Source organism: Oncorhynchus mykiss, chromosome 30, assembly GCF_013265735.2.
Source record: "Oncorhynchus mykiss isolate Arlee chromosome 30, USDA_OmykA_1.1, whole genome shotgun sequence".
NCBI lineage: Eukaryota > Metazoa > Chordata > Actinopteri > Salmoniformes > Salmonidae > Oncorhynchus > Oncorhynchus mykiss.
The window spans coordinates 5,589,652-5,607,700 of NC_050570.1; the positions used below are offsets into that span (position 1 = coordinate 5,589,652).

The window sequence follows — 18,049 nt, forward strand, 5'->3', positions numbered from 1 at the left end:
GCGTGGGGGTGATGGCAGAGAGAGGGAGGACTGGCGTGGGTGAGGGCAGAGAGAGGGAGGACTGGCGTGGGTGAGGGCAGAGAGAGGGAGGACTGGCGTGGGTGTGAGGGCAGAGAGAGGGAGGACTGGCGTGGGTGAGGGCAGAGAGAGGGAGGACTGGCGTGGGGGTGAAGGCAGAGCACTACTCACCTCCTGTATTCAGGAAGACATGACTCAGGATAAAGTGAACAATGCGGATCCTGAAATAAAGACGACATTTTAACATGGCTGACAAGACTAAGTATCTGTTTATGATTCCTTTTAAGAAGTTAACATGTTTGTCATGCTAATACGTTGAGTCATCAGACCACGCGAGCGTGTGTGTGTCTCTCTGAATGTGTGTGTGTGCATAACTTACCTGGTGGAAAGAGGGACACTTCCCTGCTGTTCACTCCAGTTGCAGGCATCAGACACCTTCAGTAGATACCTGTACTTCTCAAACACTTCATTTGGAGCTTGGATACCGTAGAAGACAACAGTGTCGTCTATGATTTTCTAACACAGAAATACAGTACCAGTCAAAAGATTTGGACACACCTACTCATTCAAGGGTTTTTCTTTATTTTGACTATTTTTCTACATTGTAGAATAATAGCGAAGACATCAAACTATGAAATAACACATATGGAATCATGTTGTAAACAAAAAAGTGTTAAACAAAATCTTCAAAGTAGCCACCCTTTGCCTTGATGACAGCTTTGCACACTCTTGGCATTCTCTCAACTAGCTTCATGAGGTAGTCACCTGGAATGCATGTACATTAACAGGTGTGCCTTGTTAAAAGTTAATTTGTGGAATATATTTCCTTCTTAATGCGTTTGGCCAATCAGTTGTGTTGTGACAAGGTAGGGTTGGTATACAGAAGACCCAGAGTTACCTCTGCTGCAGATAAGTTCAGTAGAGTTACCAGCCTCAGAAATCGGCAAGTAACTGCACCTCAGATGGCAGCCCAAATAAATGCTTCACAGAGTTCAAGTTGCAGAGACATCTCAACTTCAACTGTCCAGAGGAGACTGCGTGAATCAGGCCTTCATGGTCAAATTGCTGCAAAGAAACCACTACTAAAGGACACCAATAAGAAGAAGAGACTTGCTTGGGCCAAGAAACACGAGAAATGGAAATTAGACTGGTGGAAATCTGTCCTTTGGTCAGAGTCCAAATTTGAGATTTTTGGTATCCAACCGCCATGTCTTTGTGAGACGCAGAGTAGGTGGACGGACAATCTCCGCATGTGTGGTTCCCATCGTGAAGCATGGAGGAGAAGGTGTTATGGTGTGGGGTGCTTTGTTGGTGACACTGTCTGTGATTTATTTAGAATCAAGGCCACTTAACCAACATGGCTACCACAACATTCTGGTTTGCGCTAAGTGGGACTATTATTTGTTTTTCAACAAGACAAAGACCCAAAACACACCTCCAGGTTGTGTAAGGGCTATTTGACCAAGAAGGAGAGTGGTGGAGTGCTGCATCAGATGACCTGGCCTCCACAATCACCCAACCTCAACCCAATTGAGATGGTTTGGGATGAGTTGGACCGCAAAGTGAAGGAAAAGCAGCAAAACAAGTGCTCAGCATATGTGGGAACTCCTTCAAGACTGTTGGAAAATCAATCCAGGTAAAGCTGGTTGAGAGAATGCCAAGAGTGTGCAAAGCTGTCATTAAGGCAAAGATTAGCTACTATGAAGAATCTCAAATATACAATTTGTTGTAACACTTTTTTTGGTTACTACATGATTCCATATGTGTTATTTAATAGTTTTGATGTCTTCACTGTTATTCTACAATGTAGAAAAGAATTTAAAAAATAAAGAAAAACGGATAGGGGTTATTTGGTTTTAGCGGTAACGGAGTTGGTTACAGCATGAATGTTGACAGCTGAAACGCAGCCTATCCTGCCGCGACGGCACACTGTCCATATGCATACGCCACAAGAGTAGCCTAATGTGCTTTCGGTGCCTGTAAACTTCGTATTTAGAAACGTAAAAGATTCATGTTGTTTTCCCATTTCATTTTATTTGGTTAAAAACCAAGCACGCCCTCCACTCCTCTCAATTAAGGCTTTTTTTTTTGGTCCTGCCCAATGCAATCACGAAGTAGTCAAGAGTGTCAATAAAAGGTTTGGCTCCTGAGACCGCTTGGAAATCAATCATTATCGCCAAGGCGTTGTTAAAATATAACATCTGAGAGCAGTAAAACAACAGTCAGCTAACATTCCCTTTGTATCTATGCATTGTAGGCAGGCCCACGTTATTTTAGCCTTGCATGTTCCATTTTGGATGTGCGTAAAACCCCCTTGACGATGTAGGCTATTTCCATGCCCCATGAAACGAGAGATGAGAACCTCGGTGAATACCTCGGTGAATACCGGTGAGAACCTCGGTGAAAACCTCAGTGAATACAGGTGAAAACCTCAGTGAATACCGGTGAAAACCTCAGTGAATACCTGTGAAAACCTTGGTGAATACCTCAGTGAATACCGGTGAATACCTCGGTGAAAACCTCAGTGAATACCGGTGAATACCTCGGTGAAAACCTCAGTGAATACCGGTGAATACCTCGGTGAAAACCTCAGTGAATACCGGTGAAAACCTCAGTGAATACCGGTGAAAACCTCAGTGAATACCGGTGAAAACCTCAGTGAATACCTGTGAAAACCTTGGTGAATACCTCAGTGAATACCGGTGAATACCTCGGTGAAAACCTCAGTGAATACCGGTGAAAACCTCAGTGAATACCGGTGAAAACCTCAGTGAATACCGGTGAAAACCTCAGTGAATACCTCAGTGAATACCTCAGTGAATACCTCAGTGAATACCGGTGAATACCTCAGTGAATAGCTCGGTGAATACCTCGGTGAATACCGGTAAAAACCTTGGTGAATACCGGTGAATACCTCAGTGAATACCTCAGTGAATACCTCGGTGAATACCGGTGAAAACCTCGGTGAATACCAGTGAATACCTCAGTGAATACCGGTGAACCTCGTATTCAGAAGTTATCTGTAACATGTAACAACTGCTTGTTTTCAGTTTCATATGTTCAAAACCCTTCCTTGGGCCTACAATAACGAAGGCTGGTTCAACAGCAATGTGTGTCTTTTAAAAAAAATGTATTCTGACGATTTTATGAGATAATTACTTTTGACATGGTATTTTATTCTTGTTGAATCGGTGGGTTGTAATAAAACTAAAGGAAAATACAAAGCAATCTTAGTAGAATGATTCACCTTCTGGGTTTTACGGGTTACGTCTGTGGGCTGCATTGCAATGGAACTTTTTCTGATCTGTAAAATGGTCCCTATTATGTTCAGAAACCAGTAGAACGGTGAGTGGACATTCTCCCTTTCACTTTATATTGGATCTCTGGATGTGTGTACAAACCCTCCATAGTTTAAATGTTATGTGTCCACGGAAAGAAATCGTGGTGCCTGTACGTGTGACATACTGTATTTAAAACACGTTTTTGTTTTAGTTTTGTTTAGAATTAAAAAATTATTTTTTTTTTTTAGACCTTATCAATAATTAATTGAAATCTTGCTTATTGACAATGTTTGGCTAGTCCATGCTCAACCATAATGAAATTTGCCGTAGGCCTAGCCCCTTTTATCAGTGTGAATGTTATTGGGGCCATGCAATTACAAGTACTACTGCAAAATGGATTCAAGTTAACGTATTTAGCAAAGATAGGTCTACATTTAGTTGTTTTGTTTCTGTAAAGCCATTTAACAAACTATAACGGACAAACGTTGGAGTTGATTCCAAGGCCAAACATAAAAGACATTAAATACACAACTTGAAGCAACCACATATTTCCCCATGGAGCACGTTCTGATTGGCCAGTGAGGGGCCATGGAGCACGTTCTGATTGGCCAGTGTGAGGCCAAGCCTCGACACACCCCCCCCCAATAAAAACACAGCCCTTTCGCGCCAACGCCAGCAAGTGCTTCGATAATTGTGATAGTAAAAAATATTTCTGACACACCCCTGAACCCCCTACCTACCGCCTGTGTCTTAGATTAACATTGTGTTAGGTTTGTTAAAATAGAGGCCTGAACCCCCTACCTACCGCCTGTGTCTTAGATTAACATTGTGTTAGGTTTGTTAAAATAGAGGCCTGAACCCCCTACCTACCGCCTGTGTCTTAGATTAACATTGTGTTAGGTTTGTTAAAATAGAGGCCTGAACCCCCTACCTACCGCCTGTGTCTTAGATTAACATTGTGTTAGGTTTGTTAAAATAGAGGCCTGAACCCCCTACCTACCGCCTGTGTCTTAGATTAACATTGTGTTAGGTTTGTTAAAATAGAGGCCTGAACCCCCTACCTACCGCCTGTGCTTAGATTAACATTGTGTTAGGTTTGTTAAAATAGAGGCCTGAACCCCCTACCTACCGCCTGTGCTTAGATTAACATTGTGTTAGGTTTGTTAAAATAGAGGCCTGAACCTATAGCGCTACCGCCTGTGTCTTAGATTATCATTGTGTTAGGTTTGTTAAAATAGAGGCCTGAACCTATAGCGCTACCGCCTGTGTCTTAGATTAACATTGTGTTAGGTTTGTTAAAATAGAGGCCTGAACCTATAGCGCTACCGCCTGTGCTTAGATTAACATTGTGTTAGGTTTGTTAAAATAGAGGCCTGTGCTTAGATTAACATTGTGTTAGTTTGTTAAAATAGAGGCCTGTGCTTAGATTAACATTGTGTTAGGTTTGTTAAAATAGAGGCTTGAGCCTTAGATTATCATTGTGTTAGGTTTGTTAAAATAGAGGCCTGAGCCTTAGATTATCATTGTGTTAGGTTTGTTAAAATAGAGGCCTGAGCCTTAGATTATCATTGTGTTAGGTTTGTTAAAATAGAGGCCTGTGCTTAGATTAACATTGTGTTAGGTTTGTTAAAATAGAGGCCTGTGCTTAGATTAACATTGTGTTATGTTTGTTAAAATAGAGGCCTGAGCCTTAGATTAACATTGTGTTATGTTTGTTAAAATAGAGGCCTGAGCCTTAGATTAACATTGTGTTAGGTTTGTTAAAATAGAGGCTTGAGCCTTTATAATGTCTTATAACAAAGCTAAGATAATCGACTAGGAAATAATGAGCAGGTAAACTCACTTTAGTTTAAGCCCACACAGACATGATTATACTTAAGTTTGGTTTTAAAAACTCTTAGAAAGATAATATGTATTTTACAAGAACAACAAAAAGGACGATAAACTAGCCTCGGCTTAAGAACAACCTAACTCTACAGCTTGTTAAACTGGTAATATAACTCACTGTTATCTTCAAGTTCTTCATCTTTAGTTTCTCGATAAAGGCCTCTTGCATCTTGAAGGTATCTTTCTCCGGATCATCCACTGTCTTAGCGACCAGGACATAGTCGTATGACAGTGGAGTATGCTGAGGAGGAAAGATGAACCAAACACACACAAAACACAGAGAGAGAGAGAGAGAAACATAGTCACATGCTAGTTGAGTATGCTGAGGAGGAAAGATTAACAAGATAGTGTAGACTTGAGTGATTTGATGGATCCAATACTGAACATAAAGACGAAAATAAATCTATGACATGATGGTTACATACAGTAACTGATGTATCCCAGAGCATTCGGAAAGTATTCAGACCCCTTTCCCCACATTTTATTACATTACAACAATTATCATTGTTCAAAAATTGATTTAAAAAAATAATAATAATCCTCATCAAACTACACGCAATATCCAATGATGACAAAGCAAAAACTGTTTTTTCAGCAAATCTATTAAAAATAAATAAAACAGAAATCCCTTATTTACATAAGTATTAAGACCGTTTGCTATGAGACTCGAAATTGAGTTCAGGTGCATCCTGTTTCCATTGATCATCCTTGAGATGTTTCTACAACTTGATTGGAGTCCACCTGTGGTAAATTCAATTGATTGGACATGATTTGGAAACACACCTGTCTATATAAGGTCCCACAGTTGACAGTGCAGGTCAGAGCAAAAACCAAGCCATGAGGTCAAAGGAATTGTCCTTAGAGCTCCGAGACAGGATTGTGTCGAGGCAAACATCTGGGGAAGGTTACCAAGAAATGTCTGCAGCATTGAAGGTACCCAAAAACAGAGTGGCCTCCATCATTCTTAAATGGAAGAAGTTTGGAACCACCAAGACTCTTCCTAGAGCTGGCTGCCCGGGCCAAACTGAGCAATCAGGGGAGAAGGGCCTTGGTCAGGGAGGTGACCAAGAACCAGATGGTCACTCTGACAGAGCTCCAGAGTTCTTCTATGGAGATGGGAGAACCTTCCAGAAGGACAACCATCTCTGCAGCACTCCACCAATCAGGCCTTTATGATAGAGCGGCAAGACGGAAGCCACTCCTCAGTAAAAGGCATGACAACCCGCTTGGAGTTTGCCAAAAGGCACCTAAAGGACTCTCAAACCATGAGAAACAAGATCCTCTGGTCTGATGAAACCAAGACTGAACTCTTTGGCCTGAATGCCAAGCGTGACATCTGAAGGAAACCTGGCGCCATCCCTACGGTGAAGCATGGCGGTAGCAGCATCATGCTGTGGGGATGTTTTTCAGCAGCAGGGACTGGGAGACCAATCAGGATCGAGGGAAAGATGAACGGAGTAAAGTACAAAGAGATCCTTGATGAAAACCTGCTCCAGAGCGCTCAGGACCTCAGACTTGGGCGACAGTTCACCTTCCAACAGGACAATGACCCTAAGCACACAACCAAGACAAAGCAGGAGTAGCTTCGGGACAAGTCTCTGAATGTCCTTGAGTGGCCCAGCTAGAGCCTTGACTTGAACCCGATTTAACATCTCTGGAGAGACCTGAAATTAGCTGTGCAGTGACGCTCTCCATCCAACCTGACAGAGCTTGAGAGGATCTGCAGAGAAGACTGGGAGTAACTCACCAAACACAGGAGCGCCAAGCTTGTAGCATCATACCCAAGAAGTCTCGAGGCTGTAATCGCTGCCAAAGGTGCTTCAACAAAGTACTGAGTAAAGGGTCTGAATACTTATGTAAAAGTAATATTTCAATTTTTTTTGTTCTTAATACATTTGCTAAAATTTATAGAAAACTTGTTTTTGCTTTGTCATTATGGGGTATTGTGATGTTATTATGGGGTATTGTGATGTCATTATGGGGTATTGTGATGTTATTATGGGGTATTGTGATGTCATTATGGGGTATTGTGATGTTATTATGGGGTATTGTGATGTCATTATGGGGTATTGTGATGTCATTATGGGGTATTGTGATGTCTTTATGGGGTATTGTGATGTCATTATGGGGTATTGTGATCTCTTTATGGGGTATTGTGATGTCATTATGGGGTATTGTGTATAGATTGATGAGGAATCTTTTTTTTAAATTCCATTTTAGATTAAGTCTGTAACAAAACAAAATGTGAAAAAAGTTAAGTGGTCTGAATACTTTACGAATGCACTGTATGACTGTCCATAGACTATATAAAACAACCAGCAATGCACTGTAAATCTGGTTTTACATACAGTACAGTGAACTAGGCCTGTGTTTCATCAGTCATCTCTTACCACTGAGGGAAGTAGTGGTGATGTCTCAGGACTATCAAAATGGTTCCCATTTTCCTTCACCACTCCCATCAGCTCCAGGAGTTCGATGCTGGCCTAAAACATGATGAGAACACAGGACCACACAGCAAGGTGAGTAGGAGTTCGATGCTGGCCTAAAACATGATGAGAACACAGGACCACACAGCAAGGTGAGTAGGAGTTCGATGCTGGCCTAAAACATGATGAGAGCACAGGACCACACAGTAAGGTGAGTAGGAGTTCGATGCTGGCCTAAAACATGATGAGAGCACAGGACCACACAGTAAGGTGAGTAGGAGTTCGATGCTGGCCTAAAACAAGATGAGAGCACAGGACCACACAGTAAGGTGAGTAGGAGTTCGATGCTGGCCTAAAACAAGATGAGAGCACAGGACCACACAGTAAGGTGAGTAGGAGTTTGATTGTTGCACTTGAGTCATTCCCGGTGTGAACGGCTAGGCCCGCTACGCTATGAAACCACAACACTATTGCAGAGACTTTAATATTACCAGCAGCAATTGACGTGCTGAAAACAATGTGTGGGGATGCAGAGGCACAGAAACTCACATCAATACCTTTGTCAGATAACACTGTTATTAAATAAAGAATTTACTGCCCCGACTCAAAAACTCCCCCAGCTTATGCTTTCCAAATGGACGTTAGCTGTGAGGGCCGCGATGCCCCATGAATTGACTTCTGTTTGCTATACATGTCCGGGGTGAAGAGTGTTTCTACGGCAACAGAGGTGCAACGATACGATCCAGTCAGTCTTCCTAGTTCTTTGTTCATGCTGAGATTAACATAGTAACCTAGTAAACTTAACGCAGTGTTTTATTTCTCATGTGTTTGTAGAAAAAAATATATACAGTACCAGTCAAAAGTTTGGACACATCAACTCATTAAAGGTTTTTTCTTTATTTTTACTATTTTCTACATTGTAGAATAATAGTGAATACATCAACACTATGAAATAACACATATGGAATCATGTAGTAACCAAAAAAGTGTTAAACAAATCTAAATATATTTTATATTTGAGATTCTTCAAAGTTGCCTTCCTTTGCCTTTGATGACAGCTTTGCACACTCTTGGCATTCTCTCAACCAGCATCACCTGGAATGCTTTTCCAACAGTCTTGAAGGAGTTCCCACATATGCTGAGCACTTCTGAGCACAGAATGCTGTGGTAGCCATGCTGGTTATGTTTGCCTTGAATTCTAAATAAATCACAGACAGTGTCACCAGCAAAGCAAAGGACAGATTTCCACCAGTCTAATTTCCATTGCTCGTGTTTCTTGGCCCAAGCAAGTATCTTCTTCTTATTGGTGTCCTTTAGTAGTGGTTTCTTTGCAGCAATTTGACCATGAAGGCCTGATTCATACAGTCTCTTCTGAACAGTTGATGTTGAGATGTGTCTGTAACTTGAACTCTGTGAAGTGTTCATTTGGGCTGCAATCTGAGGTGTAGTTAACTCTAATGAACTTATCCTCTAGTTTTTGATGTCTTCATAGTTTTTGGTGTCTTCACTAGAAAATAGTAAAAATAAAGAAAAACCATTGAATGAGTTGGTGTTGCCTAACTTTTGACTGGTCCTGTTGTTCATAGTTATATCTAATTAAAGATATTACAAGTGACATTAACCCGAGACACACAACGTCTCTTGAGCCCGTAAAGACGCCAGAAGATGTGAATTGTATGTTTAAAAAAAAATTATCCAGTCACTCCTTTTTTGTGACCTAATTTTTTAAAAGCGATGATTCACTATGTGCCGGTCAGCCTTCACGTTTCAGGGGATAACAGATACGTATCTGTCATTACAATAGAACATAATTATAATAGACTTTTCCTACAGTCCGCAGAGAGCAGATCATCAGGCCATACATTATCATAGAATAAGGTATATGACCGGTGTATCGTAGCGCATGTTGAGAGAAAGCGCATGGGCCCACTTATGTCAATGTGTAGCCTAAACCTAGCTATGCTACGCAAATAAAACAAAGTGGAATTATGCAATATTTGATCATGTAGCCTATGCAATCAAGGTCAATCACAGGATCATATTTCACTGCCCATTCATCTATTTCTTCCTAGCCGTGAAATGAATCAATGTACCCACTATGTGAAAGACCACCACAAATATATACTAAACAGTAATGAATACAAACGTAGGCCTATGCCGATTATTTGTTCATGTATAGTTAGTTAGTTACAGTATGTAGGCTAAACGGATACTCAAACAGCTTGTTGACATGCATGTGGATCCCCATTTAATCAGCCGTCTATTATAATAAAAATAGTTGTATCTACCTGTCTCCTGTGCCGCGACATGACAGCTGAATAGGTTTTCAATACAAACAGAGAGCTCTCCTCTTTAGGCGTCCAACGACCAAACCACACCGCGCGCTCAAAGGACGATTCTTATTTTTTCTTTTTTTTAATTCAACATTTGCACGTAACAAAAATAGCATTCGGTGCACCTGTCAAACCACTTCTTCCGTACTTTCCCAAGAAACTCAAACACCGTGTTCGTTTCTCAGGCTCAGGAATGTAAAAGCGACTTTACCTGTTGCACAGTGATGTCACTAGGTGGTTTTACTACTCTCTTGGTCCGCTGACAACCTTTGGAATCGGGATGTGTTGTGGTTTGAAATAACAGCAGAAATATATGCTAGCATACTACTTGGTTGGTTAAACGGAGTTATTATGCGTTATTATGTGTAAATAATTCGTTTGATAGTATATTCAATCTGGGCATCAAGAAGTTGCAAATCTCAGAATGATTGTGTACAGTACCTGCTGACAACCGACAGGGGGCGGCAGAGTACACATTTTAAAGGACCGCAAATAGGCAGCGCAGTTGTCAGGTGAGAAGACGCTGAACTACACTGAAATAAAATATAAACGCGACAATATAAAATGTTGGTCTCATGTTTCATGATCTGAATAAAAAAAGTTATCTTAAATGTTGTGCTCAAATGTATTCACATCACTGTTAGTGAGCATTTCTCCTTTGCCAAGATAATCCATCCACCTGACAGGCGTGGCATATCAAGAAGCTGATAAAACGGCATGATAATTACACAGGTGTACCTTGTGCCCGGGGGACAATAAAAGGCCACTCTAAAACGTGCCGTTTTGTCACACAACACAATGCCACAGATGTTTCAAGTTTTGAGGGAGTGTGCAATTGGCATGCTGACTGGCAGGAATGTCCACCAGAGCTGTTGCCAGATAATTCACCTGAAGAATTGTCTGGGGGGGGGGGGAATGCATTCTGATTGGCTGGGCCTTGCTCCCAAGTGGGTGGGTCTATGCCCTCCAAGGCCCACCCATTGCTGCAGCCCTGTCCACTCATGTGAAATCCATAGATTATATTATTTCAATTGACTTATATCCTCATGTGAACTGTAACTCAGTAAAATATTAGAAATTATTGCATGTTGAGTTAAAAAATTTATTCAGTATAAAAAAAAATCACAGCACTTTGTAGCAATGATCTGGGTCAATTATTTCATTCAATAATAACAACTGCTTTAAATATTTACCCCCCCCCCAAAAAAAAAAAAAAACTATCTAAGATGAATTTCTCATTGCGAATTTGGAGCGCTTCCGTTGGCCCTGACACCAATGTGGAGTATTAGGGAAAAGGCCCCTACTACCACGACTCAAACCAGGGTCCCTGTGACTGTCGGCACCAATACTGTGAAATTAAGACATCTGAATCTCTTGCCAAAATAGAGGAGCTGTTTACATTTCTACACTGTATGTTACAAGTCAGACATTGACCCAATTTGATTGTCTATGAACCTAGACGTCCACCTAATCAGAAGGCATTACATGTATGCACTATGAAGTGGTATCTCCTCTACTCTTTGATCCTCTTTAATCCCAAACGGGGTCTGAGTGGAACCAACCAATGTCCTGTTATTACAGAGGACAAGACACCTGTCTACAGTCCTCACCATTCATTAGGACTTCCCAAGCCCTCCCAAATCCAGTATCTGCAGAGGTAGTGGTAACAGCAATACACAGCCAAACCATGACCTCTCCCCCACACACACACACACACACACAGTCACACACATCCATGTCCACACACACGCACGCACAGTCACACACACACAGTCACACACACACACACACACACACACACACACACACACACACACACACACACACACACACACACACACACACACACACACACACACACACAGAGGAGAGGCTGTATGACAGAGAGGATAGGGAGAGGAGAGGCTATATGACAGAGAGGATAGAGAGAGGAGAGGCTATAAGACAGAGAGGATAGAGAGAGGAGAGGCTATAAGACAGAGAGGATAGAGAGAGGCTGTACGACAGAGAGGATAGAGAGAGGAGAGGCTATAAGACAGAGATGATAGAGAGAGGCTGTACGACAGAGAGGATATAGAGAGGAGAGGCTATAAGACAGAGATGATAGAGAGAGGCTGTACGACAGAGAGGATAGGGAGAGGAGAGGCTGTAAGACAGAGAGGATAGAGAGAGGAGAGGCTATAAGACAGAGAGGAGAGGGATAGGAGAGGCTGTCCAACAGAGAGGATAGGGAAAGGAGAGGCTGTAAGACAGAGAGGATAGGGAGAGGAGAGGCTGTAAGACAGAGAGGATAGGGAGAGGAGAGGCTGTCCAACAGAGAGGATAGGGAAAGGAGAGGCTATAAGACAGAGAGGATAGGGAGAGGAGAGGCTGTAAGACAGAGAGGATAGGGAAAGGAGAGGCTGTATGACAGAGAGGATAGGGAGAGGAGAGGCTGTAAGACAGAGAGGATAGGGAAAGGAGAGGCTGTATGACAGAGAGGATAGGGAGAGGAGAGGCTGTCCAACAGAGAGGATAGGGAAAGGAGAGGCTGTAAGACAGAGAGGATAGGGAGAGGAGAGGCTGTAAGACAGAAAGGATAGAGAGAGGAGAGGCTGTAAGAAAGAGAGGATAGGGAGAGGAGAGGCTGTCCAACAGAGAGGATAGGGAGAGGAGAGGCTGTCCAACAGAGAGGATAGGGAGAGGAGAGGCTGTATGACAGAGAGGATAGGGAGAGGAGAGGCTATAAGACAGAGAGGATAGGGAAAGGAGAGGCTGTAAGACAGAGAGGATAGGGAGAGGAGAGGCTGTCCAACAGAGAGGATAGGGAAAGGAGAGGCTATAAGACAGAGAGGATAGGGAGAGGAGAGGCTATAAGACAGAAAGGATAGAGAGAGGAGAGGCTGTATGACAGAGAGGATAGAGAGGAGAGGCTATAAAACAGAGAGGATAGAGAGAGGAGAGGATGTAAGAAAGAGAGGATAGGGAGAGGAGAGGCTATATGACAGAGAGGATAGAGAGAAGAGAGGCTGTAAGAAAGAGAGGATAGGGAGAGGAGAGGCTGTCCAACAGAGAGGATAGGGAGAGGAGAGGCTGTATGACAGAGAGGATAGTGAGAGGAGAGGCTATAAGACAGAGAGGATAGGGAAAGGAGAGGCTGTAAGACAGAAAGGATAGGGAGAGGAGAGGCTGTAAGACAGAAAGGATAGAGAGAGGAGAGGCTGTACGACAGAGAGGATAGAGAGGAGAGGCTATACAACAGAGAGGATAGAGAGGAGAGGCTATAAAACAGAGAGGATAGAGAGAGGAGAGGCTATAAGACAGAGGATAGAGAGAGGAGAGGCTATAAAACAGAGAGGATAGAGAGAGGAGAGGCTTTACGACAGCGAGGATAGAGAGGAGAGGCTATAAAACAGAGAGGATAGAGAGAGGAGAGGCTATAAGACAGAGAGGATAGAGAGAGGAGAGGCTATAAGACAGAGAGGATAGAGAGAGGCTGTACGACAGAGAGGATAGGGAGAGGAGAGGCTATAAGACAAAGAGGATAGAGAGAGGAGAGGCTGTAAGACAGAGAGGATAGGGAGAGGAGAGGCTGTCCAACAGAGAGGAGAGGCTGTAAGACAGAGAGGATAGGGAGAGGAGAGGCTATAAGACAGAGATGATAGGGAGAGGAGAGGCTATAAGACAAAGAGGATAGAGAGAGGAGAGGCTGTAAGACAGAGAGGATAGGGAGAGGAGAGGCTATAAGACAGAGATGATAGGGAGAGGAGAGGCTATAAGACAGAGAGGATAGAGAGAGGAGAGGCAATAAGAATTGTTGTTGTCCTGAGCCATAATGACGTTCTGTATGCTGATAGCAATCAAGTATAGCCACTGCTGTTAACTTCATATGCAAACAACTGCAGGCTATTTTAGGCTTGTTGAGATGACCTGTATAATTTGTCCTAACTTTCATGTTGCTAAGCAACATAGTACCATACAATAAGTGCATAGCCTTGGCCCTCTCCCTGTTGCCAAGGACTACACATCTAGCTTCCAAATGGGCTCATTGTCCTCCATTTATTCCAACCCTTTACGGGACCAAAACATCCCTGCTTTCAATTTAAACCCGTCTGTTTATTTTTCATTACGGCGGTCAACAGCGGAGCTAGTGAAACACTATTGTATTTTCTGGCGTTCATTACGGCGGTCAACAGCGGAGCTAGTGAAACACTATTGTATTTTCTGGCGTTCATTACGGCGGTCAACAGCGGAGCTAGTGAAACACTATTGTATTTTCTGGCGTTCATTACGGCGGTCAACAGCGGAGCTAGTGAAACACTATTGTATTTTCTGGCGTTCATTACGGCGTTCGGGGGGGATTTTTTTTTATTTCTTCTCAGTCATTATTATTACTCTACCAGTTCTGTGAATTTCAGGGGGGGAAAAAATACAAATTCATACAAAATAATAATAATAAATAAATAACAAGGTTTAGGAGGATGTAAAGTAAATGATGGTTAAGGGTCATGCCATGCCACACCCTCTCATGCCATGCCACACCCTCTCATGCCATGCCACACCCTCTCATGCCATGCCACACCCTCTCATGCCATGCCACACCCTCTCATGCCATGCCACACCCTCTCATGCCATGCCACACCCTCTCATGCCATGCCACACCCTCTCATGCCATGCCACACCCTCTCATGCCATGCCACACCCTCTCATGCCATGCCACACCCTCTCATGCCATGCCACACCCTCTCATGCCATGCCACACCCTCTCATGCCATGCCACACCCTCTCATGCCATGCCACACCCTCTCATGCCATGCCACACCCCCACATGCCATGCCACACCCTCTCATGCCATGCCACACCCTCTCATGCCATGCCACACCCTCTCATGCCATGCCACACCCCCACATGCCATGCCACACCCCCACATGCCATGCCACACCCTCTCATGCCATGCCACACCCTCTCATGCCATGCCACACCCTCTCATGCCATGCCACACCCTCTCATGCCATGCCACACCCTCTCATGCCATGCCACACCCCCACATGCCATACCACACCCTCTCATGCCATGCCACACCCTCTCATGCCATGCCACACCCTCTCATGCCATGCCACACCCTCTCATGCCATGCCACACCCTCTCATGCCATGCCACACCCTCTCATGCCATGCCACACCCTCTCATGCCACGCCACACCCTCTCATGCTATGCCACACCCTCTCATGCCATGCCACGCCACACCCTCTCATGCCATGCCAAATGCCCACATGGTGGCCGATTGAAAATCCTAACTTTAAAAGGTCACGCCCCTCACCCCCCAGGTGACCTATAGCCATGAAATTCAGTACATACTGTAGGTTCAGTACATACTGTAGGTTCAGTACATATTGTGTGTTCAGTACATACTGTAGGTTCAGTACATACTGTAGGTTCAGTACATACTGTAGGTTCAGTACATACTGTAGGTTCAGTACATATTGTGTGTTCAGTACATACTGTAGGTTCAGTACATATTGTGTGTTCAGTACATACTGTAGGTTCAGTACATACTGTAGGTTCAGTACATACTGTAGGTTCAGTACATATTGTGTGTTCAGTACATACTGTAGGTTCAGTACATATTGTGTGTTCAGTACATACTGTAGGTTCAGTACATATTGTGTGTTCAGTACATACTGTAGGTTCAGTACATACTGTAGGTTCAGTACATACTGTAGGTTCAGTACATATTGTGTGTTCAGTACATACTGTAGGTTCAGTACATATTGTGTGTTCAGTACATACTGTAGGTTCAGTACATATTGTGTGTTCAGTACATACTGTAGGTTCAGTACATACTGTAGGTTCAGTACATACTGTAGGTTCAGTACATATTGTGTGTTCAGTACATACTGTAGGTTCAGTACATACTGTAGGTTCAGTACATACTGTAGGTTTAGTACATACTGTAGGTTCAGTACATATTGTGTGTTCAGTACATACTGTAGGTTCAGTACATATTGTGTGTTCAGTACATACTGTAGGTTCAGTACATACTGTAGGTTCAGTACATACTGTAGGTTCAGTACATATTGTGTGTTCAGTACATATTGTGTGTTCAGTACATACTGTAGGTTCAGTACATACTGTAGGTTCAGTACATATTGTGTGTTCAGTACATACTGTAGGTTCAGTACATATTGTGTGTTCAGTACATATTGTGTGTTCAGTACATACTGTAGGTTCAGTACATACTGTAGGTTCAGTACATACTGTAGGTTCAGTACATACTGTAGGTTCAGTACATACTGTAGGTTCAGTACATATTGTGTGTTCAGTACATATTGTGTGTTCAGTACATACTGTAGGTTCAGTACATACTGTAGGTTCAGTACATACTGTAGGTTCAGTACATACTGTAGGTTCAGTACATATTGTGTGTTCAGTACATACTGTAGGTTCAGTACATACTGTAGGTTCGGTACATACTGTAGGTTTAGTACATACTGTAGGTTCAGTACATATTGTGTGTTCAGTACATACTGTAGGTTCAGTACATATTGTGTGTTCAGTACATACTGTAGGTTCAGTACATACTGTAGGTTCAGTACATACTGTAGGTTCAGTACATATTGTGTGTTCAGTACATATTGTGTGTTCAGTACATACTGTAGGTTCAGTACATACTGTAGGTTCAGTACATACTGTAGGTTCAGTACATACTGTAGGTTCAGTACATATTGTGTGTTCAGTACATACTGTAGGTTCAGTACATATTGTGTGTTCAGTACATATTGTGTGTTCAGTACATACTGTAGGTTCAGTACATACTGTAGGTTCAGTACATACTGTAGGTTCAGTACATACTGTAGGTTCAGTACATACTGTAGGTTCAGTACATACTGTAGGTTCAGTACATACTGTAGGTTCAGTACATACTGTAGGTTCAGTACATACTGTAGGTCACAAAGAAGACATTTCCCTCAGGGAACCAGAAAATAAGAATTTGTTCTTAACTGACTTGTGTAGTTAAATAAAGGTAAAACTATATATAAGGAAGTCAGTGAATTGTTAATAAGTTCATTAGGCCCTAATCTATTGGATTTCACATGACTGGGCATGTGCCAATCAGACTGAGTTTTTCCACACAAAAGTGCTTTATTACAGACATAAATACTCCACAGTTTCATCAGCTGTCTGGGTGGCTGGTCTCAGATGATCCTGTAGGTAAAGAATCCAGATGTGGAGGTCCTGGGCTGGCGTGGTTACACGTTGTCTGCGGTTGTGTGGCCGGTTGGACGTACTGCTAAATTCTCAGAAATGATGGTAGAAAAATTAATATTAAATTCTCTGGCATTCTCTGGCAACAGCTGCTTCCTGCAGTCTAGATGCCAATTGCACACTCCCTCAAAACTTGAGACATCTGTGCCATTGTGTTGTGTGACAAATCTGCACATTTTAGAGTGGCCTTTTATTGTCCCCAGCACAAGGTGCACCTGTGTAATGATCATGCTGTTTTATCAGCTTCTTGATATGCCACACCTGTCAGGTGGATGGATTATCTTGGTAAAGGAGAAACGCTCACTAACAGAGATGTATTTTTTTCCCTCAGAAATAAGCTTTCTGGGATCTTTTTATTTCAGCTCATGATTTACGTTTTATATTTTCGTTCGGTATTGTCAAAGTAACTATACCTCCTCTGCAAGATTAACAACTCAATTCAAACCTGCCTACCCAATAGCAATCAGTTATTCCTTGTCATTAATCTGGCAGATCTGATCGATGCCGCCTTGCCTTACCACTGAGCTAGTTTACAGCTAGGAACTGCTCCTCAAACATGACAGTAAAGGGCCTTTACAGTAAAGTGGGCTATCCTCATAGCCTAGTGTCTATTCTGTCTTACTCTCGTTCCACCTGGTGTCTTCTCAGGATAATCCAGGCCAGAGCTTCCACGATAGCCCCACTATGAAGGGCCCCTATTTCCTGGGTAGGCTTTAGCTCTGAATTCACCCTTCTTACGACTCAGACCAATGCACTCAGTACCTATAGTTCAGTCTCAGGCTATTTTATACCAGCAACTCAGCAACTCAGCAACTCAGCAACTCAGCAACTCAGGTATTACACTAATTAACCAGATGCT

The 18,049-nt window shown here is 42.8% G+C and overlaps 2 protein-coding genes across 2 annotated transcripts in view; one reads left to right on the top strand and one right to left on the bottom strand.

Moving 5' to 3' along the window:
* The window catches only part of LOC110521187 (anoctamin-9), a 41,459-nt gene extending 31,271 nt beyond the window's left edge, over positions 1-10,188 (bottom strand). Inside the window, exons 1-5 of the mRNA XM_036969251.1 lie at positions 9,901-10,188; positions 7,577-7,669; positions 5,305-5,427; positions 398-534; positions 190-239 (exon numbers count right to left, since the gene is read on the bottom strand). Coding sequence (XP_036825146.1) covers positions 190-239; positions 398-534; positions 5,305-5,427; positions 7,577-7,669; positions 9,901-9,921 — 424 coding nt within the window. The 5' untranslated portion in view covers positions 9,922-10,188. The remainder of the gene's footprint in view (positions 1-189; positions 240-397; positions 535-5,304; positions 5,428-7,576; positions 7,670-9,900) is intronic.
* Positions 10,189-14,432: 4,244 nt separating this feature from the next.
* On the top strand, positions 14,433-15,212 carry LOC118945765 (extensin-like). The gene has a single exon (XM_036968566.1). It carries the CDS (start codon positions 14,433-14,435, stop codon positions 15,210-15,212), a length of 780 nt encoding a protein of 259 aa, XP_036824461.1.
* Positions 15,213-18,049: the final 2,837 nt, after the last annotated feature.